The sequence below is a fragment of the Neoarius graeffei genome, chromosome 8 (genome assembly GCF_027579695.1).
Source record: "Neoarius graeffei isolate fNeoGra1 chromosome 8, fNeoGra1.pri, whole genome shotgun sequence".
NCBI classification, from domain to species: Eukaryota; Metazoa; Chordata; class Actinopteri; order Siluriformes; family Ariidae; genus Neoarius; species Neoarius graeffei.
The window spans coordinates 20,976,963-21,001,778 of record NC_083576.1 but is presented as its reverse complement, the minus strand read 5'-3'; the positions used below and the strand labels follow the sequence as shown (position 1 = coordinate 21,001,778).

The 24,816-nt window shown below is 43.5% G+C and overlaps 1 protein-coding gene across 1 annotated transcript in view; it reads left to right on the top strand.

Moving 5' to 3' along the window:
• Positions 1-24,816, top strand: part of slc43a3b (solute carrier family 43 member 3b) — a 54,333-nt gene that overhangs the window by 26,987 nt on the left and 2,530 nt on the right. The window contains exons 6-12 of the mRNA XM_060927400.1: positions 11,860-11,952; positions 12,068-12,207; positions 17,124-17,260; positions 17,463-17,606; positions 17,710-17,817; positions 20,607-20,793; positions 24,570-24,693. Of these exons, the coding sequence (XP_060783383.1) occupies positions 11,860-11,952; positions 12,068-12,207; positions 17,124-17,260; positions 17,463-17,606; positions 17,710-17,817; positions 20,607-20,793; positions 24,570-24,693 (933 nt within the window). The remainder of the gene's footprint in view (positions 1-11,859; positions 11,953-12,067; positions 12,208-17,123; positions 17,261-17,462; positions 17,607-17,709; positions 17,818-20,606; positions 20,794-24,569; positions 24,694-24,816) is intronic.

Genomic DNA, 24,816 nt, shown 5'->3' with positions numbered 1-24,816 from the left:
TGGAATGTTGTGTTTGTAGAAGATCCTCCTGAGTTTCTCAGATAGACCAGAAATGTAGGGAATGACAATGTTCTTGCATTTGTTCCTGTTATCATCCTTGTCAGTTATGTTCCTTTTTATGCTCTTTAGGAAAGCCCAGTTGGGATAACCGCAATTCTGAAGTGCTTTCTTGATATGGTTCTGCTCCTTCTCTTTCCCCTCTAATGTTGTAGGAATGTTCTGAGCCCTGTGTTGCAAGGTCCTAATGACCCCCAATTTATGTTCCAGTGGGTGGTGAGAGTCGAAAAGTAGGTGCTGGTCTGTGTGTGTGGGTTTCCGGTAGACCTCGATACTAAGGCTTCTGTCTTGTCTAATGTGTACATCACAATCCAAGAAGGCTATTTTCAACGGTTAAAGGACACAGAGCTGAGATAATCCTGCAGAAAGCCCAGAAGTGGCTTCTCAATGAGAGAGTGAGACAAGTACATTTCACCATCGATGCTCTCCAGAACAAGACTAAACTGAGGTTTGAGGAGTTGACAGCCCTTCTTCCCAGTGAAGTTTTGGAACGAGTCTCTGATCTCACTGAGAAGGCACAGCTTTCACAACACACCAAAGGTAAGGAACGTCAGATGCGCAAATTTCAAAAATTGCTGTCTAAAACCACCTCCTCTGGCAAGACAGAAGGTCTGACTTGGAGGAAGAAATCTGACCAGGCTACACAACCGGACATAGAAGAGAAATGGGTGAAGAACTTATCCAACAGGGTACTCACCCAACCAGAGAGAGATGTCTTATCCAAGGGTCTTAACTTTGCAGTTTCACCTGAGCGGATACCGGTAGTAGAACTCATCACAGCCACAGAGACAGCCATCAGGAACAACAACCTGACCAACACGGAGTCAGAACAACTTAGACTGAAGATATCAGCTGCTCTATCCAGTGCGAAAGCACCCCCCTCCAACCTCACCAGCCAAGAAAGGAGGGCTCTTACAGTGCTTCAAAGAGACCGGAACATCACCATCCTTCCTGCTGACAAAGGGAGATGCACAGTGGTGCTAAACACAGCGGACTACCACTCCAGGATGACCAGTCTCCTCAGTGATACAACCACTTATGAAACATTGAGGAGGGACCCCACAAGTGGTTACAAAAAGAAAGTTGTTAGCTGCTTGCAACAACTAGAAAAGGACCAAGCCATCAACCGAGCTCTTTACTACAGATTGTACCCTGGGGAAGCCGTGCCTCTCATATACGGACTCCCCAAGATTCACAAAGAAGGAGCTCCTCTCAGACCTATTATCAGCAGTATAAACTCGGTCACATATAACATTGCTAAACACCTAGCCACAATCTTGGCTCCTCTGGTTGGGAATACACCATATCATGTCAAAAATTCCCAAGATTTTGCTTCTAAAGTTGCAGACCTCAAACTAGATTCAGATGAAACCATGGTTTCCTACGATGTCACTTCTCTGTTCACCTGCATTCCCACCACAGAAGCAGTCGAATCTGTAAGAAAACGACTCCTTCAGGATAGCTCCTTACTGGATAGAACGAAACTCACCACGGATCAGATTTGCACCCTGCTTGACCTCTGCCTGACTACCACTTATTTCCAGTTTAATGAAAGTTTCTACAGACAGAAGCATGGATGCGCCATGGGATCACCAGTGTCCCCTATTGTGGCTAATTTATACATGGAGGAAGTGGAACATATAGCTTTGACCACTTTTGCAGGAGTTGCTCCCAGCCATTGGTTTAGATACGTGGATGATACTTGGGTTAAAATCAAAATCCAGGAGGTGGAAGCTTTCTCGAAACACATCAATGCAGTGGATAGCAACATCAACTTCACTCGGGAGGATGTCAGTGGGAATAATCTAGCCTTCTTGGATTGTGATGTACACATTAGACAAGACAGAAGCCTTAGTATCGAGGTCTACCGGAAACTGAGGAAGCCTTTTGGACGAGAGGTGAAACGTTTTCAAGAATCTTCAAGCAAGTCCAGTTGCCCTTTTCTACCACCCACACTTTACTTGAGAACTTCCAGAGCGATGTAACAATACAGACAATCTGAATCAGACTCCTTGTTACAGGGGAGCCCCTAGTGGCCATATGTGTGCGCAGTACCAATAATGTATTCAGTGTAATTCCATTACTTATGATCTGCTAGGCTATAACACAGACAAACATTCTACAATTAGCACTTTATTAAACAAGTATGTCCTGTACATCTTGTACGTGTATGTATGGGGATGGTTGATTGGGCACCTCTGCTGGTCATGTTGACAAGTGACAAATGAAACCTGGTCTTTTCATTTACAACAGTCTGACTACTCGACCACTTCTAAAACTGCTTTTTGGCATTTCACATGCCAAGATTTTCTGATTGGTTTGACAGGATCCATGAGTTTACAAGCCTACAGACATATGACAGCTGCTGTTATTGCATGCATATACATACGTGTAGCAAGTGTTCTAGGTGGGTGGAGCACAGAAGCACGGCAGGCCAGAACTGAGTTCTCAAAAACTCGTTTATTGTAGCTTTTCAGCTTTAACTACACACATACACACACGCACGCACACAAGTATCCAGGTTGGGAGTAGCTCCTTTCCTCCGCTCTCCCTCTCCTCTTATAGGGCGCGGTCACTGGGGAAGACACACAAACACAGATTAATTCCTGTCAGGTGCAGTGATTCCACCACTTACCTTCCCTGACTCCGCCCTCCATTCACAGACCGATGCTTGACCACGCCCCCGTTGCCACATACCCCCACCGCCCGACTCAGGCCGGGCAGCCGTCCGGCCTGCAGCCGACTCCCCCACCCCACCCCGAAGGGAGAGGAAGTCCAACACAACCATCTGCGCCCCCAGCCTGTGGACCACCTCGAACTTAAACGGCTGGAGTGCCAGATACCAACGGGTGATCCGCGCGTTGGCATCCTTCATGTGGTGGAGCCACTGCAGGGGCACGTGGTCTGACCAGAGGGTGAAAGGGTGCCCCAGCAGATAGTAGCGGAGGGCGAGAACTGCCCACTTGATGGCGAGGCATTCCTTCTGTATGGTGCTGTACCTGCCCTCGCGCACCAACAGCTTGCGGCTGATGTACAGCACTGGACAGTCCTCCCCCTCCACCTCCTGGGACAGAACAGCCCCCAGCCCTCTGTCCAATGCGTCCGTCTGTAAAACAAAGGGGAGAGAAAAGTCAGGGGAGTGTAACAGTGGCCCCCCACACAGTGCAGCCTTTACCTTAGAAAAAGCCTGCTGGCATTGCTCCATCCACTGGACTGGATCTGGTGCCCCCTTTTTAGTGAGATCAGTCAGCGGGCTGGTGACATCTGAATAATTAGGTATAAACCTACGATAGTAGCCAGCCAGCCCCAGGAACTGCCTCACCCCCTTTTTGGTCTTGGGCCTCGGGCAGGCCGCAATCGCTGCTGTCTTATTGATTTGGGGACGCACCTGCCCATTACCCAAGTGGAAGCCCAGATACCGTACTTCCACCCGCCCAATCGCACACTTCTTCGGGTTGGCTGTGAGCCCCGCTCGCCTCAGCGACCCCAGGACGGCCCTCAGGTGTTTTAGGTGCCCCGGCCAGTCATTACTATAAATAATAATGTCATCTAAGTATGCGGCCGCATAGGTGGCATGGGGGCGGAGGACCCTATCCATAAGCCGCTGGAACGTAACGGACGCCCCAAACAGCCCAAACGGATGTGTGACGAACTGGTGTAAGCCAAATGGTGTGGAAAAGGCCGTTTTCTCTCGGGATAGTGGAGTCAAGGGGATCTGCCAATATCCCTTTGTCAAATCCAGTGTCGAATAAAAACGAGCCGTGCCTAGTCGATCGAGCAACTCATCAATACGAGGCATTGGGTATGCATCAAATTTAGACACCGCGTTGACTTTTCTATAGTCCACACAGACAGGACCGACCCGTCGGCCTTGGGAACCAAGACCGCCGGACTGCTCCAGTCACTGTGGGACTCCTCGACAATGCCCATTTCGAGCATGGCCTCGAGTTCTTCCTGAACCACCTTTTTCTTGTGTTCGGGCAGTCTGTAAGGGCGGCTGCGCACTACCACCCCTGGGGGCATCTCAATGTGGTGTTCTATGAGGTGGGCATGGCCGGGCAGGGGCGAGAACATGTCAGAAAATTCTGTTTGCAACCGGGCGACCTCCGCGAGCTGGGTCAGGGAGAGTTGGGCTCCACAGGGGACTGGAGCAGTGGGTGATGCCGATTTTCCCTTTTGAACCTCCGGCCCCAGCTCCGCCTTCTCTGGAACCACCGACACCAGCGCCACGGGGGCCTCCTCGCTCCAACGTTTTAACAGACTGAGGTGGTATACCTGTAATGCCCCACCCCTGTCCGTTCGCCTCACCTCATAGTCAATGTCCCCGACTCGCCGTGTGACATCAAAGGGTCCTTGCCACCTGGCGATTAATTTAGAGCTCGACGTGGGCAATAACATGAGTACTTTGTCTCCCAGTGTGAATTCCCTAAGGCGCGTGCCCCTGTTGTACAGGCGGACTTGACGTTCTTGAGCCTGCCGCAAATTCTCCTGGGTTATGTATGTGAGTGTGTGGAGTTTTGCACACAGGTCAATAACGTATTGAATTTCATTTTTGCACGAGGAAGGTCCCTCCTCCCAATTTTCCTGCAGCACATCTAGGATGCCACGCAGCTTACGCCCATATAATAATTCGAATGGGGAGAACCCCATGGAGGCTTGTGGGACCTCTCGCACTGCAAAAAGCAGGGGTTCGAGCCATTTATCCCAGTTACGTGCGTCCTCGCTTACAAATTTTTTAATTATGTTTTTGAGGGTGAGATTAAACCGTTCAACTAAGCCGTCCGTTTGTGGGTGATAAACGCTGGTGCGGATCAGCTTGATTCCCAATAACCCATACAGTTCGCGCAGTGAGCGTGACATGAACGTAGTGCTTTGATCAGTCAGAATCTCTTTGGGGATTCCAACTCGGGAGATGACATGGAAGAGCGCTTCCGCAATACTACGTGCAGAGATATTGCGAAGTGGCACTGCTTCCGGATATTGTGTTGCATAGTCCACCAGAACTAAAATAAAGCGATACCCTCGTGTTGACCGATCTAATGGCCCAATGAGATCCATCCCAATTCTTTTGAACGGGGTCTCGATTAATGGTAGAGGGCGCAAAGGCGCTTTTGGGATGGCCGCTGGATTTACTAACTGGCATTCGCGGCATGCCGTACACCACCTACGGACATCGCCACGAATCCCTGGCCAATAGAACCAGGCCATTATTCAGGCTAGTGTCTTATCCTGCCCTAAGTGTCCAGCCATGGGATAAAAGTGAGCCGCCTGGAATACCAATTCCCGGCGGCTCTTTGGGATCAAAAGTTGGGTTATTTGTTCCTTAGTTTGAGTGTCCTGCGTCACTCAGTATAACCTATCCTTAATAATGGAAAAATAGGGGAAAGACGGGGTGGTGTTTGGCTGGAGTGTTTGACCATCAATTACTCTCACTTGGTCAAACGCATGCCGCAGAGACTCGTCTCGCGATTGCTCTAACGGAAAATCCGCGAGGGATTCCCCAAGAGAGGGAGGAGGAGCATGCTGCTCCTCACTCTGACGCGGTGATGATGTAGATGGCTCTGTGACAGCTGCTCCCGCCAATGCCACTCTGGGACCTCCCCCCGCTGAACTATGGCAGGCCCCACTCTTCACTAAATGCGCCATTAATTCCCCAAATCCCGACCAATCAGTCCCCAAAATTATCGAGTGGGTAAGGCAAGGATAAACCGCCATTTTTACTCTAAATTTTTCCCCTCGAAATAGAATGTGGACCGACACTAAAGGGTAGTTGTGAACATCCCCATGCACACACAACACCTTCACCAATTGTGCTCTCCCCAATGCCTTGTCTTGCACCAGGCTTTGGTGGATTGAGGTCTGATTACAGCCAGAGTCCACCAAAGCCTGATACGTATCCCCTTGGATACTCACCGGTATGCGATACGCTCCAGCCCAATCGAGGGCGGTTCCTGGCGCATCGGGGATCCGGACCACCGCGCCCACCTCCATCACCGAGCACTGATGCTGGAGGTGCCCCGGCTCCCCACAGCACCAGCACACCGGCCCAGGCTCTCTCTCTGCACCGGTGTTCTGGATATCACTCACCTGAGGGGGAAAAGACACAGGCACGGAAGTAGGAAATGGTAGGACACTGCGGGTGCGGCGGGCCGGCTGGGGTGGAGCCTACCCCTGCCTCCACAGTGGGGTAATGGCGCGAGGGAGAGGAACAGAAGGGGAGAGGGGAGGGGAGAAGGGGAGACACGCTGTCCTGCCGTTGGAACGGCCGCCATATGGTCCTCCGCCAGCTGAATGGCCTGATTCAGCGACGCCGGGCGATGGCACTGGACCCACTCCACAGTTCCTTCTGGAATTCGAGCGACGAACTGCTCCAGCACCACCAGATCGATGATCTCAGCGTCACGGTTGTCGGCCCTCAGCCACCGGCGGCAGGCGTCCCGGAGTTGCTGGCCAAACGCAAACGGCCGGCCGACCTCCTCCAGGCGCAGCACACGGAAGCGCTGCTGCTGCTCCAGAGTGCGACCCACGCGCTGGAGGACAGCCCTGCGGAGGTCCGCGTAGACCAGCCGGCTGTCAGCGGGGAGCTGTAGCGCGGCCAGCTGCGCCTCGCCTGTGAGCAGGGGGAGGAGGCGCGCCGCGCACTGTTCCACCAGCCAACCCTACGGCTCTGCTGCCTGCTCAAAGAGAGCGAGGAAGGCCTCGGGGTCGTCGTGCGGGCCCATCTTCATTAGGATGAAGTGGAAAGGGCCCACGGCGGTGGAGGTGGTGGACCCCGCCGACGTGAGTAGGTGCCGGAACGCCTGGCGATCTTCCTGCTGCGCCAGCACCAGGGCCTCGAACCTTTGCTCCTGTTCTTCCCGGAGGGCGACCAGCACCTGGTGCTGGCTCTGTTGGGCCATGGCGAGGGCATGGATCAGGTCCTTGAAGGGGGAGGACTCCATGGGGCTGTTCTCTCCTGCGCTCCGTCCCGGGTTTCGGCACCACTGTAGCAAGTGTTCTAGGTGGGTGGAGCACAGAAGCACGGCAGGCCAGAACTGAGTTCTCAAAAACTGGTTTATTGTAGCTTTTCAGCTTTAACTACACACATACACACACAAGTATCCAGGTTGGGAGTAGCTCCCTTCCTCTGCTCTCCCTCTCCTCTTATAGGGCGCGGTCACTGGGGAAGACACACAAACACAGGTTAATTCCCGTCAGGTGCAGTGATTCCGCCACTTACCTTCCCTGACTCTGCCCTCCATTCACAGACTGACACTTGACCACGCCCCTGCTGCCACAATACGTAAGTTAATCTTGATAATGGGCAGCACAGCAATGTAGTGGTTAGCTCTGTCACTTCACAGCAAGAAGGTTCTGGGTTTGAGCCCAGCAGCTGACGGGTCCTGTCTGTGTGGAGCTTGCATGTTCTCCCTGTGTCTGCATGGTTTTCCTCACACAGTTCAAAAACATGTGGTTACAGTACATTAATATGAGGCAGCCATGGCTTGAGCTGAAGTGCCCTTGAGGAAGGCACCTAAACTCCAACTGCTCCCTGGGCGCTGTAGCATAGTTGCCCACTGCTCTGGGTATGTGTGTGTGCTCATTGCTCATGTGTGTGTTCACTGCCCCAGATGGGTTAAATGCAGAGGAGGAATTTCACTGTGCTTAATTAAGCTGGTGCTTGAATGTATGTGTGATAAATAAAGGCTTCTTGGCTTGTCTTCTTCTTGGCTTGGCATAATTATTGATCTCTACCATACGTAATTTATATCTCGCGTGCACGATCAGTCATTTGTGTAATCATGTCCATCATGTAAACAAAGTTCAATAAAGAGTGGGCATTACTGTGTATACAGCCTGTGAAAGATCAGCCAGGCAAATAAGGTGTCTGCACAGTGAGTATGTATTATTTTTAAATAATTTATGTACAAGATCTAGGCCTAATACTTAAATATCTCTTTATATTTCTGGTTTGTATAGAGATTCATATTTTGGAAATATCCCAGCGTTTTAATGTATTTAAAATCTGGATCTGCATCTGATAGACTCCAGCGTAGACCTATAACAGCCTAATATTTGTAATGATCTAAGACTAATGTCTGATTTATCATATGTCAAGGTCAAAATAAACACTGCTCGGTGCTGTCACACGCTAAACATGTGCTGTTATAAACTGTCAGCAGATACACAATCTACTTGTAGGTTTTGGTACTAAAATAAATGTTATACAAATAAACTGAAATGCTTGGAAATTGCATATTTCAATGCCGTTTTAAACCATTTATCGGGGAGAGACCCCCAGACTCCCTGCCGTCATTGAGTCGTCGGTGTGCAGCCTCAGCCTCTGGCATCACTTCAGAAATGGACCAGCATTTAGCTCCATGTTAGCTCTGGATTCTGTATCATCAGCTGGCTCAAGCAGTGATTTCCCAATTTGCATGATTTGCATAAAGAACTTTTCCTCTGGTGTGTAATGAATGTTTTGGACAATCTGAGACCTCAGTAAAGCATGTAACATTACTGTTTTTCATCAGTAGGTTATGCTATAGAATGACAAAATGATTGAAAAGGAATAATGCTGCTTGTTATAATATCTTGTACGTGTATATACTCACCCTTGGTGGATGACAGGCTCATGGTCAGAACCACCAGTCTTTAAAACTGTTTTTCACATTTTATCGTTTATGTACATTCTGACATGTTGATCAGCCAAATTGATCCAATTTAATCTCAGTTCTTAGAAGAAATCAGCTTGTCATAGACCACTTCAGCTGCTTTTAGTGTGTGTGTCAGTCTAGAAGGTCACATACCACACACCATTCCATACATGTCTTGTGCTTGTGACCATCAATAGATCTATTGCGCGTGATGTCACGCATCACGTGATCATTTCTCCTGGGGGACAACCAGACACCGTCTTTCCTGTAAACCAGGTTTAATCTGTCTTGGTTCATTTTTGCATTGTTTTTTGTTGTTCAAATCATTCAAATAGAGAAAGCGATAAAAGGTATTACCATCTCCCTGGAACTTTGTCTTGAACTTCTAATTGTTGTTTAGGAACTTGACTTGGGCATTTCTTTAGAAAGGAAATATCTCTGATCTGGGAATAGGAGATTTTTTCACAGCAGTAGGAAGAACCCAGTATGCCTTTTTATCTGTAACTGTCAGTGAATCCCTTTGTTTCACTCCAGCATCGATAGGCCACAACAACGATGCTCTGTGAGAACAGCTCTCTCCAAGGCCTGCCACATGGCCATAATCTTGCCATTTTTTTCCCCCCAACAATCCACAGTGTTAAAGGTTTTTCGGTCATTCTTTGCAAGTGGTTAACCTGGATTAGAATATAGGTTGTATTCAGTCACGTGACTTTTGCTTGCGAGTTTACTTCTGGTTAATTAAGTGGTGGTCAGGCAAACCAATTTGGCCGCTGTTATGCGAAGAGCGAGTGGAACCATCTCCGACTATTTTCACAGTTTAGAGGCCAATGCACGATCAAGATCTCTTCAGAAAGTTGCTCTTTGTGATGGGATAGATCCTTACATGCTAACAAAGAAGGGTTTTTCCGATGAGTTGGAAAATTATCCATCCATTGAGTTCCCCAACATCTCAAACTACCTAGTGCTGCAGACATCGTTCTACATGGACAAACAGATGAAAACCTGGAAGAGCATGATTCTCAATCCTCCCTGTTCTTTTCTTGCAGCAAATTATTTATATATATATATATATATATATATATATATATATATATATATATATATATATATATATTTTTTTTTTAAATTAAAACAAAGTAAATGCAGTGAGAAATTACACTGCAACATCTACATATGTACAGTACCCTCCACAATTATTGGCACCCCTCATTAAGATAATGTTCTGAGGCTTCTAATAAATTCATTTTTTTTAAATAGGACAACAATGCAAAAAAAGAGAAAAAGCCAACCTTTAATTCAAGTGCATTTATTCAATGGAAAAAAATCCCACATTAAGAAATAATTCTTTTACATGAAATCATGTGTGCCACAATTATTGGCACCCCTGATGTTAATACTTTGTACAACTCCCTTTTGCCAACAAGACAGCACTTAATATTCTCCTATAGCATTTCACAAGATGGGAGAATACAGAGAGAGGGATATTCGACCATTCCTCTTTGCACAATCTCTCTAAATCATCCAGAGTCCTGGGTCCTCTCCTATGCACTCTCCTCTTCAGCTCACCCCACAGGTTTTCAATTGGGTTGAGGTCTGGGGACTGAGATGGCCATGGGAGGAGTTTGATTTTGTGTCTGGTGAACCATTTTTGTGTAGATTTGGCCACATGTTTAGGGTCATTATCTTGCTGAAAGACCCACTGACGACCTATCTTCAGCTTTCGGGCAGAGGCCACCAGATTTTGATTTAAAATGTCCTGGTATTTCAAAGAGTTCATGATGCCATGTACCGTAACAAGGTTCCCGGGGCCTTTGGAAGAGAAACAGGCCCACAGCATCACCGATCCTCCCCCATACTTCATAGTGGGCATGAGGTGCTTTTCTGTATACTCATCTTTTGTGATGTATTAGAGTGCTTGTTGCCAAAAAGCTCTATCTTGGTCTCATCTGACCAAAGCACATGGTCCCAGTTGAAGTCCCAGTACCGCTTAGCGAAACATTTACGTTTATGCTTGCAAGTGAGAAAAGGCTTTTTCCATGCATGCCTCCCAAACAGCTTGTTGGCATGTAGATAGCGCCTGATGGTTGTTATGGAGACTTTGTGACCCCAAGATGCTACTCTTTGATGCAATTCTCTAACAGTGAGCTTTGGAGAACTTTTTACTTCTCTTACCATCCTCCTCACTGTGCGTGGTGGCAAGATAAACTTGCATCCTCGTCCAGGCTTGTTTGCCACTGTTCCAGTTGTTTTAAACTTCTTGATGATTCCTCTGACTGTAGATATGGGCAGGTGTAGGCAAGTGGCTATTTTCTTGTAGCCGCCTGACTTATGAAGGTCGACACACATCTGCCTTACTTGAATAGTGTGTTCTCTTGTCTTTCCCATGTTGAAGAGTGGATAAGAGAAATAGGCCTCTGTGTCACATCATATTTACACCCCAGGGAAACAGGATGTGATGAATTACTAATTAAAGGTTCTTAGATACTCTGATCAACTTTATAAACTACAGTAGAAATGACAGAAATGCTTCAATTACATTTATTTTCTATGAATTGTTATGGGTGCCAATAATTGTGGAACAGGTGATTTTATGAAAAATAATTATTTCTTAGTCAGGGATTTTTTATTATTATTTTTAATTCACTTGAGTTAAGGGTTACACTTTTCTACAATTTTCAGTGTGAGATTATGCTTCTGCAAAAAAAATTTGAATTTATTTTAAGGCTTTTAACACATCTTAACCGGGGTGCCAATAATTGTGGAGGGCACTGTAGGTAATGCTCGGCCACAAATCTACATCATCACTCCAATCGTTTTGAGGAATTTTGTACGACTCATAAACACCTATAAAAAACCCCCACTAATTTCCGTGTATATCTATTCTTTCCTCCTTTCTGACTTAGATTATCCAAGTAATCCGGTGCTAAAGCTTTTTTAGCTGTAGCTTTCTTCAAACTACAGATGTCCGACATCTTCAATATCGCTTGTCTTCAGTATGTAAACAAAGTTTGCTTGTCCCCCAGGAAAAGGGTAGCAACGATTGCTAATATAAATGTGATGTCAGTGCAAGGGGTCTATAAGGTCATGATGAATAGCTGTTCTTTCTCAACACAGTCACACTCCCATACACATTTACCGTACACTCACTAATTTACTCACTCTCCAGGTGGGAAATCTTTTCGGAGCCCATCGGTCAACTATCATCACTCTGTATAATGGAGCCTTTGACTCTTCTTCTGCTGTCTTCCTTATTGTAAAGGTAAAAAAAAAAAAGTCCTGGGGCTTTTTAATAATAATACAATTCTGCTGATAAAATGGTTTTATTTGGTTGTGTTGGTAATGAAGATGATAATGCGGCCTTTGTTTTTTCTTAGCTGCTGTATGAAGATGGAGTGTCCCTCCGTGACTTGCTCCTCTTCTTGTCCTGCTGCAGTGTTATTCATCTGATTCGCACCTTCCTGCTGATGCCTCGGAAACACATCCCCTACCCTCTCCCTGAGAACTACACCTACGGGTAAATCACGTTTTTTTTTTTCTCAAAACCTCCAGATTAATGTATTTTTCGAAAGATCCTGTTCCAGACTGTGAACAGAAAGAGATAGTTTTCTGTCCTTGAGAACAGCATCTACAGATCCTTTGCCACACCAGTGGTTAGCTCACTTATCCATGTTCGGAAGCGCTTGAGAGTCGAATCTGCTTTAAAGAGTGAAACAGAAGTGTCTGTAACAGGGCCATGTTAACCCTTGCCGAGGCCCTGGGCAGACACACCCCCGAGGCCCCACCCCCGCCTGTTGTCAGCAAATTCACCCCCTCAGACGTGCCTGTCTAACTAGACACAGAAACTTAAATAATGACAGTGGCACAATTAGAAATACTATTGAACGATAAAACTTTATATCCATCAACACCTATTTAATCGAGAAAAAACAATGGTGAAATAGGCAATTGCATGGTGAAAAAATCCATCAGACATCACGGTTAACAAGTCTGGTTAACTAAAGTTTAGCCTCAAGAAGCCTTTGAATGAGTGAGTCAATGAACAACATGTCAAGAACATAACCTAGGCCTACAACAGTTTCTTTAGTATTCAGCACAAGAACATTCATTTGGTATATAACCGTTCGTTTTCATTTTGGAATCCAGGTGACTTTTAACTTGTGAAAACAAAGAGCGATAACAAAGAAAGAAAAATATCTTGCTTCTCAGAAATAAATCTCAAAATGTTAGGCTATATGAAACATTTCATCCTTTCACACACGTAATGTCCCAAACAGCAGTGGCACACAACTTTGCACATTCAGTTTGACAGCCATGGGTCAACTTACAAGGGCACTTTCCTACTTTTCTGGAAAGCGAAGTCATTAATTAAATCATTGAACTCAAGCTGGCGTAGCGTGTGAAGACATGGTGGACAGTGATCATATTGACAATGACGGGTGATTTATGCGACGGGACAAGGTGGGCCTTACGGGTGGCGAAATGCATCAAAAATGTTATCAATATGATCAAAACTTCTGAAAATATCGTTTCATATTTTCCGATCTGGGCGGCACAGTGGTGTAGTGGTTAGCGCCGTCGCCTCACAGCAAGAAAGTCCGGGTTCGAGCCCTGTGGCTGGCGAGGGCCTTTCTGTGTGGAGTTTGCATGTTCTCCCCGTGTCCGCGTGGGTTTCCTCCAGGTGCTCCGGTTTCCCCCACAGTCCAAAAACATGCAGGTTAGGTTAACTGGTGACTCTAAATTGACCGTAGGTGTGAATGTGAATGGTTGTCTGTGTCTATGTGTCAGCCCCGTGATGACCTGGCGACTTGTCCAGGGTGTACCCCGCCTTTCGCCTGTAGTCAGCTGGGATAGGCTCCAGCTTGCCTGCGACCCTGTAGAACAGGATAAAGCAGCTACAGATAATGAGATGAGATGAGATGAGATTTTCCGATCTCGCTACCTCCGAGGCCCCCTAGTGGCCGAGGCCCTGGGCAGCTGCCCATGAAGCCCATTAGGATAACGCGTCCTTGGTCTGTAAGACTCTTTATTTCTACTCCCATCCAATCCCTTTCAAATGTTCCTGCAATTAATATTTTTGTTTGTACCCAGCTGTGAAATTTTCTAAATAATTGAGTTCATTCTTTTTGCCAAAAATCTGTAGTTTAATACCAAAGATGGATGAATGAATGCAATACAATAAACACCTTGCAAGTGCAACCTGCCATGGCAAGGCAAGGCAAGTTTATTTATATAGCACATTTCATACACAGTGGCAGTTCAATGTGCTTTACAGAAGTAAAAGCAAAACAGTAAACAATAGAGAATAAAATTACATAAAATAAATGGGAAAAAATATAATAAGAATTAAACAATAGTAGAAATAAAATAATAAAATGAAGTAGAAGTTCAAATAGGGGGAGGAAAAAAACAGCAGAATAAAATAGAATAAAAGTTAAGTAAAATTTGAAACATGCAGAAACTGTAAAAGTACAGATTATAAAACATGTAAAGAAGACAATATTAATTATTTAACAGAAAGCATCTGAAAACAGCTTGGTCTTTAACCTAGATTTGAAGCTGCCAACAGCAGGAGCATTTTTAATGTCCTCTGGCAGTTGGTTCCATAGCTGCACTGCATAGTAGCTAAAAGCTGCTTCACCATACCGGTACTTTGTTTTAACAACAGGTTTTACCAGTAAATTTTTCTGCTGCGATCTGGTAGATCTGATTGGGTTAGGCCGCTGCAACATATCAGAGAGGTAATTGGGCCCTGTACCATTTAGAGATTTGTACACCAGCAGCAATGCTTTAAAGTCAATTCTGTAGCTTACTGGAAGCCAGTGAAGGGACCTTAGAATTGGAGTAATGTGCTCTGTTCTTTTTGCTCGTGTGAGAACCCTAGCTGCTGCATTTTGCACCAGCTGAAGTCGTTTGATGGTCTTTTTTGGCAGGCCTGTGAAAAGGCCATTGCAGTAATCAACCCTACTAGAGATGAAGGCATGTATCAGTTTTTCCAGATCATTTTTTGACATAAGTCCTCTTAGTTTGGAAATGTTTTTTAGGTGATAGAATGCCGTTTTAGTGATTGCTTTCATGTGACTGTCAAAGTTTAGCTCGCTGTCAATGAAAACACCAAGATTTTTAACCATTTCTTTAGTTTTAATCCCTTTTGTGTCAAGAATACTGGTAATCCTGAGTCTTTCATCTTTTTTTTCCAAATAGAATTACTTCTGTTTTATCTGAGTTCAGCTGAAGAAAATTTTGTGCCATCCAGTTGTTGATTTGATCGATACACTGGTAGAGACATTCAAGGGGGGCATAATCATTAGGTGATAAAGCAAAATAAATGTGGGTGTCATCTGCATAGCAGTGATACAAAATTGAATTGTTATTGATAATTTGCCCAAGTGGGAGCATATAAAGGTTGAAAAGTAATGGTCCAAGAATCGACCCCTGGGGGACACCACAGGTCAAGGACATTGACGTTGAGGAACAATTTCCCATGGTAACAAAGAAGCTTCTATCTTTTAAGTGTGAATTTAACCAATTGATAACTTTACCAGTCAATCCAACCCAGTGTTCAAGTCGATATAGCAGTATGTTGTGATCAACAGTATCAAAAGCTGCACTGAGGTCCAGTAATACCAGGACCGATGTTTTGCCTGCATCAGTATTAAGACGCATGTCATTTATAACTTTAATCAGCGCTGTTTCAGTGCTATGATTGGCACGAAAACCTGACTGAAAATTATCAAAACGTCTGTTTGATATCAAGAAGGCAGTTAATTGATTGAAGACAATTTTTTCAAGGATTTTCCCGATGAATGGTAAATTTGATATTGGCCTGTAGTTATTTAATACTGAAGGATCCAGATTATTTTTTTTAAGTAGGGGCTTTACAACGGCTTTTTTCAGGGACACAGGAACAACGCCAGTCTCTAGGGATGTATTTATAATTTGAAGCACATCTGTAATTATAAGATGAAGAACAGACTTAAAAAAGTTGGTGGGCAGAATGTCCAATTCAGATGTTGAGGAACTGAGATTTTGTACAGTTTTTTTCAAGAGTCTCATAATCAATTAAACAAAATTCTGACATTGTGTTGAAGTTATCTATCTGTGTCATTGGTGATTGCAGTTTTTCAATTTTTTGCAGCTGAGATATATTATGAGCAATATTCTGCCGTATTTTATCAATTTTACCTTTGAAGAAGGATGCAAACTCATTGCATTTACTAACTGAGAGAAGTTCAGGTGCTAATTGTAGAGGGGGATTATGGCCAGTATTTCTCTGTTAATGAATGTGGACCACATGAAAGTAAAAACTGTCCGCTGTTGTAACTTTTCTTTAATGCTAGTCCTGATACATACCTCTAAACTAAATGCAATAGACCACTGGACCAAACAAATAGCTCAGCTTTAAAGCTAGACGGCCTTTCGAGTTCATAAAATCGGTGAAATTTAGTTCCCTCTGAAATTTGGTCATGGTGATACATGTTTATTTCTGTAATATCTCACAAAATATCAGGCCGTTCTGTGGCTGGGAAGTTATTTAATTTGAGGGGATTCCCGAGCAAATAATATGCATGAAATCGCTCGCTTCGCGCAGTCAAGCAGACAGAGGAAGTCTGGTGTGCGCATGCGCAGGTTTACCTTGACTGTGCACTGACAGTTACATCATTCTGTCGCTAAATGAACAGCTGATCACACCGAGGTGCTCGCTGACCGCCGATATTTATTAGTTTAGTCCTGCGCTTCCTTTCCTTCACAACATAACGTCTTTTCTTTTCGCTTTCCGTTACTGTAGCCAGTCGTTCATGTTTCATTCGCATACTCATGTTCTCTATTTTTCTCTCCTGTTTCAAATTTGTATCCCACAATGCCTTGCGCGAACAGTGAAAGCCCACCACGTGATGCATGACGTAGTATCTTGTATTGGATCATGGTGAAGCAGGAAAAAATAGCGGAGAATTTAGGGCCATGTGACCCTAAATTAATTAATTAATTGTTCTATTTTTAAAAAAAAAAACAGAAAAAACAACTAATAAACACTGGAAGTCTGTGATTCGAATTTGGCAGTTTTTGGTCCACTAAACAAAAATAATTGGGTGTCTGGGAAAATTATTTTTATGACCTAAACTTGAAAAATCTGAAAGGCAGTCTACCTTTAAATTCATTAAAAATTTTAACTGTTTAAAAAAAAAAGCATGCAAATCGATCTGACTGACTGTGCCGCAAAGTGGATCATTATATTAGGCTTGAAACATTTTCTGCATAAGATTCACAAAGGGATTCACAAATTTGTTTCTCAAAAGGGAAACACATGAATTATTATATGAACACGCCTTATATTTCTAAAGCATAGTGTTTGCATGCATTCTTTATGATTATCTAATGCAAGTTTACTTTAAAATTCTAGGTTGCTTTGTTGTGTTTCGTTTTGTATTGCAGACTGAGATGTGGAGATGCTCAGAAATCTAGGGAGTCCAAAACTTTAAGTAGTACGAGCAACATCCAGAATTATGAGAGTTTGGAGATAACTCAAGAAAGCAATTCTGCCAAGACCACCACCACTCCAGACATGCCAGGTGAAGAGACTCTGGTCAATGATTCCAGTCAGACTGCTAAAGTTTGAGTTAAAGAAGCCATCTATTGTTTCCTACCTACAAAAATAGTCAGTCAATGTTACTTCGAGCATTTTCTCAGGTTCTAAAACTAAACTAGTGCGGTCCAGAACTCAGACATGTACAGCAGTATGGACGAATAATTATTTATTTACGTGTCTCTTAGAGCGAAGCTTCAAAAGCTGCATCTTCTCTTGGTTCTTCCTATGGCATCTGCTATGGTTATCAATCATGCAGCTTAGACACTACCTGTTCATTGGGACTCTCAACCCGATGCTCAACCGCCTAACAGCTGGTGACCCCCACCTTGGTACAGTATACACACACACACACACACTTGCTTCAGTATGTACTATACACATGCCAAAAATATTCTAATCAAGTGTGTACTTCTGCTGTGCCTTTTTCCTTAGTGAGCACATACACAAATGCATTTGCCTTCACCCAGCTATGTGGGATTCTGTGCGCCCCCTGGAATGGGCTCATTATGGACCGGAATAAAGGAAAACCCAGGGAAAATGGTCTGGATTGTTCACTTACACAATAATCCTATCATTATCATGATGAATTTTTACATCAGAGTATTGTAGGTGTAATTAGTTTTATTCTATCCACATTCACTGGATATGAGCAACTGCATGCTCTGATTGGCTACTCTACGACTAGGATATCAGCTCATATACCGTGAGTAGAGAAAAACAAAATGGCGGCTTTGTCATCAAGTATTTAAAAGAAACAGAAATAGCTAAAAGAATAGAGCCCCCCCCCCATATCTCCTGTTCCACACTCCAGCCCAGTCGATGGTGGTAATGCACCTTTAAGTTGGTTTGCCAACCGCCAAAAAACCCTAAAGAAGAAGAACAAAATGGCGGAGTGTATTGCTGAACCAACCGAGGATGAAATAAAAACTCTACTCGAAAACAAAACCCCCCAAAATACAAAAAAAAGCAACAAAATATGGAATAAAAGTATTTGATGGTAAGAACGTATCTTTTATTTTTCAAGAATTATAGCATTTTTCACAAATTGCTACTGCCATTTCGCCGGTTTGTTTACATTCTAAGTGGAAATGATTTTATCAGATGTTTTGTATAAAAGTTTTTATTTATCGACTTTGCAAAAAATAAAAACGTTCTGTTTCTCAAAATTCAGTGAATGTGGATAGAATAAAACAATTATTCTACTCAATCTCATCGTACATGGCTTATAGCCAAATCGCCGCTACGTGCCTCGTCAGCTATCAGCTCATGGACGACTTGATTTTGTGGAATAACTGTGAAGTGTAACACTGTTATATATAGTACTCATTAATTAGGTGGTTAAATATATTTTATCATTATATTAATTACTGTAAAATCCAAAAAAAATCATACTTTTCCATAGAATGTGATTGTTGTGCCATATCCTATCTTAAAGTAAATACAGTGTCAAGTCAAGTTTATTTGGACAGCGCTTTTAACAATAAACGTTGTCGCAAAGCAGCTTTACAGAATTTGAACGACTTAAAACATGAGCTAATTTTATCCCTAATCAGTGCCTTGCAAAAGTATTCATCCCCCTTGGTGTTTGTCCTGTTTTGTTGCATTACAAGCTGGTATTAAAATGGATTTTTGGGGGGTTAGCACCATTTGATTTACACAACATGCCTACCACTTTAAAGGTGCATATTGTTTTTGTATTGTGACACAAGCAATAATTAAGATGAAAAAACAGAAATCTGGAGTGTGCATAAGTATTCACCCCCTTTCGTATGAAACCCCTAAATAAGAGCTGGTCCAACCAATTCACTTCATAAGTCACATAATTATTTGATTAAGATCCACCTGTGTGCAATCAAAGTGTCACATGATCTGTCACGATGCCTGTATAAGTCAACCTGTTCTGGAAGGACCCTGACTCTGCTACACTATTAAGCAAGCAACATGAAAACCAAGGAGCACTCCAAACAGGTCAGAGACAAAGTTGTGGAGAAGTATAGACCAGGGTTGGGTTATAAAAAATATCCCAAACTTTGAATATCCCAGAGAGCACCATTAAATCCATTATAGCAAAATGGAAAGAATATGGCACCACTACAAACCTGACAAGAGAAGGCCACCCACCAAAACTCACAGACCGGGCAAGGAGGGCATTAATCAGAGATGCAACAAAGACACCAACGATAACGCTGAGAGAGCTGCAAAGATCCACAGTGAAGATGGGAGTATTTGTCCATAGGGCCACTTTAAGCAATACACTCTACAGAGTGGGACTTTATGGGAGAGTGGCCAGAAAAAAAGCCATTGCTTAAAAAAAAAAAAGTCATGTTTAGAGTTTGCCCAACAGCATGTGGCAGACTCCCCAAACATATGGAAGAAGATTCTCTGGTCAAATGAGACAAAAATTGAACTTTTTGGCCATCATGGGAAACACCATGTGTGGCGCAAACCCAACACCCTGAGAACACCATCCCTACAATGAAGCATGGTGGTGGCAGCATCATACTGTGGGGATATTTTTCATCTGCAGGGACAGGAAAGCTGGTCAGGACTGAAGGAAAGATGGATGGCACTAAATACAGGGCAATTCTGGAGGAAAACCTGTTTGAGTCAGCCAGAGGTTTGAGACTGGGACTAAGGTTCACGGTCCAGCAAGACAGTGACCTTAAACATACTGCTAAAGCTACACTGGAGTGGTTTAAAGGGAAAGATTTAAATATCTTGGAATGGCCTAATCAAAGCCCAGACCTCAAACCAATTGAGAATCTGTGGCATAACTTGAAGATTGCTACACCAACGCAACCCATCTAATTTGAAGGAGTTGGAGCAGTTTTGCCTTGAGGAATGTGCAAAAATCCCAGCGGCTAGATGTGCTAAGGTAATGGAGACATACCCCAAGAGACTTGCAGCTGTAATTGTAGCAAAAGGTAACTCTATAAAGTATTGACTTTGGGTGGGGGAGTGAGGGGCCGGTGAATACTTATGCACACTCCAGATTTCTACTTTTTCATCTTAATTATTGTTTGCGTCACAATAAAAAAACAAACAAACAAAACCAATGTGCACCTTTAAAGTGGTAGGCATGTTGTGTAAATCAAATGGTGCTAATCCCCCAAAAATCCATTTTAATTCCAGCTTGTAATGCAACAAAACAGGACAAACACCAAGGGGGATGAATACTTTTGCAAGGCACTGTATAGTGATCCCTATTGTGAAATATTGATACCAGCACACACGTAAGCCTAGACATAAGACACTAGTGCACTACAGCATACATTTCTGCTGTCTCTCGTAGTAAAAATATTACTCCTCTTTCTATGTTTGTGTTGTAGGCCAGAGTGAAAGTGAGGCAGACCTAAAGGCAGCCATACTGTCTCTGTTTCTGACAGCACTGCAGTGTGTGCTCTTCTCACTGTGTGCTGCCATTCCTCTACTACCCCTGCAATACCTCACATTTGTACTACAGGTTCTCAATAGATCCTTTCTCTACGGAGGGAACGCAGCTTTCATCAGCCTGGCGTAAGTCCACATGTACACTACACATCCATCCATTACCTATACTGCTTATCCTACTGAGGGTTGTGGGTGAGCTGGGTCCAGTCCTAGCTGACATTGGGTGAGGCGTGGGTACACCCAGGAGAGGTCGTCAATCTATCGCAGGGTTAATACAGAGACAAATAAACACACTCACATTCACATCTATGGGCAAATTAGAGTAGCCAGTTGACCGAAATGTCTTTGGACTGTTTGAAGAAATCCACACAGGTATGTGGAGAACATATAAACTCCACACAAAAAAAACCTCCCAGTTGACTGGTAGGTTTGAACTCATAACCTGCTGGCTGTGAGGCAACAGTGCAAACCACCATACCCCCCTACACTAGGCTTGTGTGATTATTATTATTTTTACTTCATCTTAAAATAAACACCACAATCCAGATAAAACAAAAAACACTTCAGAATAAAGAACAGGGAGTATTAAAGAGGAATTGGGGAAGATTAGTCTTTTTTGCATGAAGTCTCTGACAGTTAGCTGGGTTTGACATTTAAATAGTTTTCTTTAGACTTTGTGCCCTTTTAAACAAAGCATGCAAGCTTCAATATGCTAACACACCTCTAATACCAAATAATCTTCACTAATAGGCTATTGATATCGTAGTATCAAAGGAAAGCTTTGCACTTTCACCACTTTGGGTTGAAGGAGATCACGATATGGCAAGAAGGCTGGAAAGAATTTGCACTGAACACACACAATCATAAGAAGAAAATTCCTTTTTGCTATCATCCACTGAACTTGTAGATTATTGATTGCATTTACTAGTGCTTCTCAAAAAAATAAGGTAGCAGGGTGGTGTAGTGGTTTGCACTATCGCCTCACAGCAAGAAGGTTCTGGGTTTGAGCCCAGTGGCCAATGGGGGCCTTTCTGTGTGGAGTTTGCATGTTCTCCCCATTTCTGTGTGGGTTTGCTCTGGTTTACCCCCACAGTCCAAAGACATGTAGGTTAGACTAATAGGTGGCTCTAAATTGACTGTAGGTGTGAATGGTTGTTTGTCTCCATGTATCAGCCCTGCAATGACCTGGTGGCTTGTCCAGGGTGTACCTCACCTCTCGCCCATGGTCAGCTGGGATAGGCTCCAGCTTGCTTGCGACCCTGTAGAACAGGATAAAGCAGCTAGAGATAATGAGATGAGATGAGAAGGTTAACTGTCATATATTCTATATTCATTAGACAAAGTGAAATATTTCAAGCCCTGTTTTATTTTTGATGATTATGGCTTATAGCTCATGAAAATCAGAAATCCAGTATCTCAAATTATTAGAATATTTCCTTCGATCAATCAAAACAGGATTTACAAGACAGAAAATGTCCACCTTCTGAAAAGTATGTTCATTTATACACTCAATATTTGGTTGGGGCTCCTTTACCACAAATTACTGCATTAATGGAGCATGGCATGGAGGTGATCAGCCTGTGGCACTGCTGAGGTGATACTGAAGTTCAGGTTGCTTTAATATCAGCCTTCAGCTGGTCTGTATTTTTGGGTTGGGTGTTTCTCATCTTCCTCTTGACAATACCCCATAGATTCTCTCTGGGGTTCAGGTTGGGTGAGTTGGCTGACCAATCAAGCACAGTAATATCATGGTCAGCAAACCATTTGGTAATAGTTTTGGCACTGTGGGCAGGTGCTAAGTCCTGCTGGAAAAGGAAATCAGCATCACCATAAAGCTTGTCAGCAGATGAAAGCATGAAATGCTCTAAAATCTCCTGGTAGATGGCTGTGTTGACTTAAGACTTGATAAAACACAGTGGACCAACGCCAGCAGATGACATGGCACCCCAAATCCTCACAGACTGAGGAAACATCACACTGGACTTCAAACACCTTGGCTTCTGTGCCTCTCCACTCTTTCTCCACCTTGATTTCCAAATGAAATGCAAAATTTACTTTGATCTTTACAGAAGACTTTGGACCACTGAGCAACAGTCCAGTTCTTTCTGTCCTCAGCCCAGGTAAGACGCTTCTGATGTTGTCTCTGGTCCAGGAGTGGCTTGATATTAGGAATGTGACAGTTGTAGCCCCTTTCCTGAAGATGTCTGGGCGTGGTGGCTCTTGATGCACTGACCTCAGCCTCAGTCCCCTCCTTGTGAAGCTCTCCCAAGTTCTTGAATCGACTTTTCTTGACAATCCTCTCAAGGCTGCAGCCACCCCTGTTGCTTGTGCACCTTTTCCAGCCAGCCTTTTCAGCAATGACCTTCTGTGGCTTACTCTCCTTGTGGAGGGTGTCTGATCATCTTCTGGACAACTGTCAAGTCAGCAGTCTTTCCTATGATTGTGGTTGTGTGTACTGAACTAGATCGAGACATATGCAGTATTTACACTATTTGAATAGTAATTTACTCAAACTCAAACTTAAAGCTAGATGGCCTTTTGATTTCATAAAATCGGTGAAATTCAGTTCCCTCTGAAATTTTGTCATTGTGATATGTTTATTTCTGCAATATCTAAAAAAAAAAACAACATTCTGTGGCTGGGAATTTTTTTCATTTGAGGGGATTCCCTAGCAAATAATGTGCACAAAATCACTTGCTTCGCACAGTCAAGCAGACAGTGGAAGTCCGGTGTGCACATGTGCAGGTTTACCTTCTGCTTCTTCTTTTGCGTTTTACGGCAGCTAGCATCCACAGTGTTGCATTACTGCCATCTACAGGTTTACCTTGACCGTGCACTGACAGTTACATCATTTTGCTGCTAAATGAACAGCTGATCACACTGAGGTGCTCGCTGACCGCCGATATTTATTAGTTTGGTCCTGCGTTTCCTTTCCTTCACAACATAACATCTTTTCTTCTTGCTTCCTGTTACCGTAGTCGGTCTTTCACATTTCATTTGCATCCTCCATTTTCCTCTCCTGTTTCAAATTTGTATCCCACAATGCCTTGCGTGAACAGGGAAAGCCCACCACGTGATGCATGACGTAGTAACATGAATTGGGTCATGGTGAAGCAGGAAAAATAGCGGAGGATTTAGGGCCACATGGCCTTAAATTCATTAATTGTTCTATTTTTAAAAAACTAATAAAATTGGAAGTCTGTGATTCGAATTCGGTAGCTTTCGGTCCACTCAACGAAACTAATTCGGTTACAGGGAAAATTCTTTTTATGACCTACACTTAAAAAATCTGAAAGGCAGTCTACCTTTAAATATTTTAATAATTTGAGATACTGGATTTCTGATTTTCATGAGCTATAAGCCATAGTCATCAAAATTAAAACAAAAAAGGCTTGAAATATTTATCTATGTGTAATGAATATAGAATGAATACATGAAAGTTTACCTTTTTGAATTAAATTTTGAAAAAAAAAAAAAGAACTTTTTCATGATATTCTAATTGCTTGAGATGCATTAGTACATCCAAACATGTGCCAAGTTCAGCTACTAGCCTCCTCAAAATATGTTGTTGTTGGTACTGTACATAGTTATTGCCCATGTAAGGCACATGATTTTAAACAAGCTAATAATAAATGCAGAAGAGGTAAAACTAAATTAATACAAGTTGCTTGGAAAGATCAAGCATTTTTAACCTTTTACCTAAAACGATTTCAAAATTTGTTTTTCGTACCTCGTAAAATTGGAGTCCCTGAATATAGCAGCAGTGTAAGACTGTACTGTAGGTCTCATACATAAACAACAAAGACCGAAGCTTTGCTTCGTAACTGAATGTTTGTGTAATTAAGCTCTTTTTTTTTTTTTTTGTCCCCTCTCGCTTCACTTGTAACCCACTGCCTGTGTAGGTTCCCTCCTGCACATTTTGGAAAACTGTATGGAACAATGATGGCTCTCTCAGCGGTGGTATCTCTTCTCCAGTATCCCTGCTTCTTTCTTATCAGTGGGCCTCTTGGCGGAGATCCTTTTGCTGTGAGTCACACGTTGGCAGTTTTCTCCCTTTCACTCACACTTAGCATATTCAAACACCTTGCTGATTCAGACCATGTGAAACTATTTTGGAAGAAAACAAACCAAAGTATCGATTTCATTCTA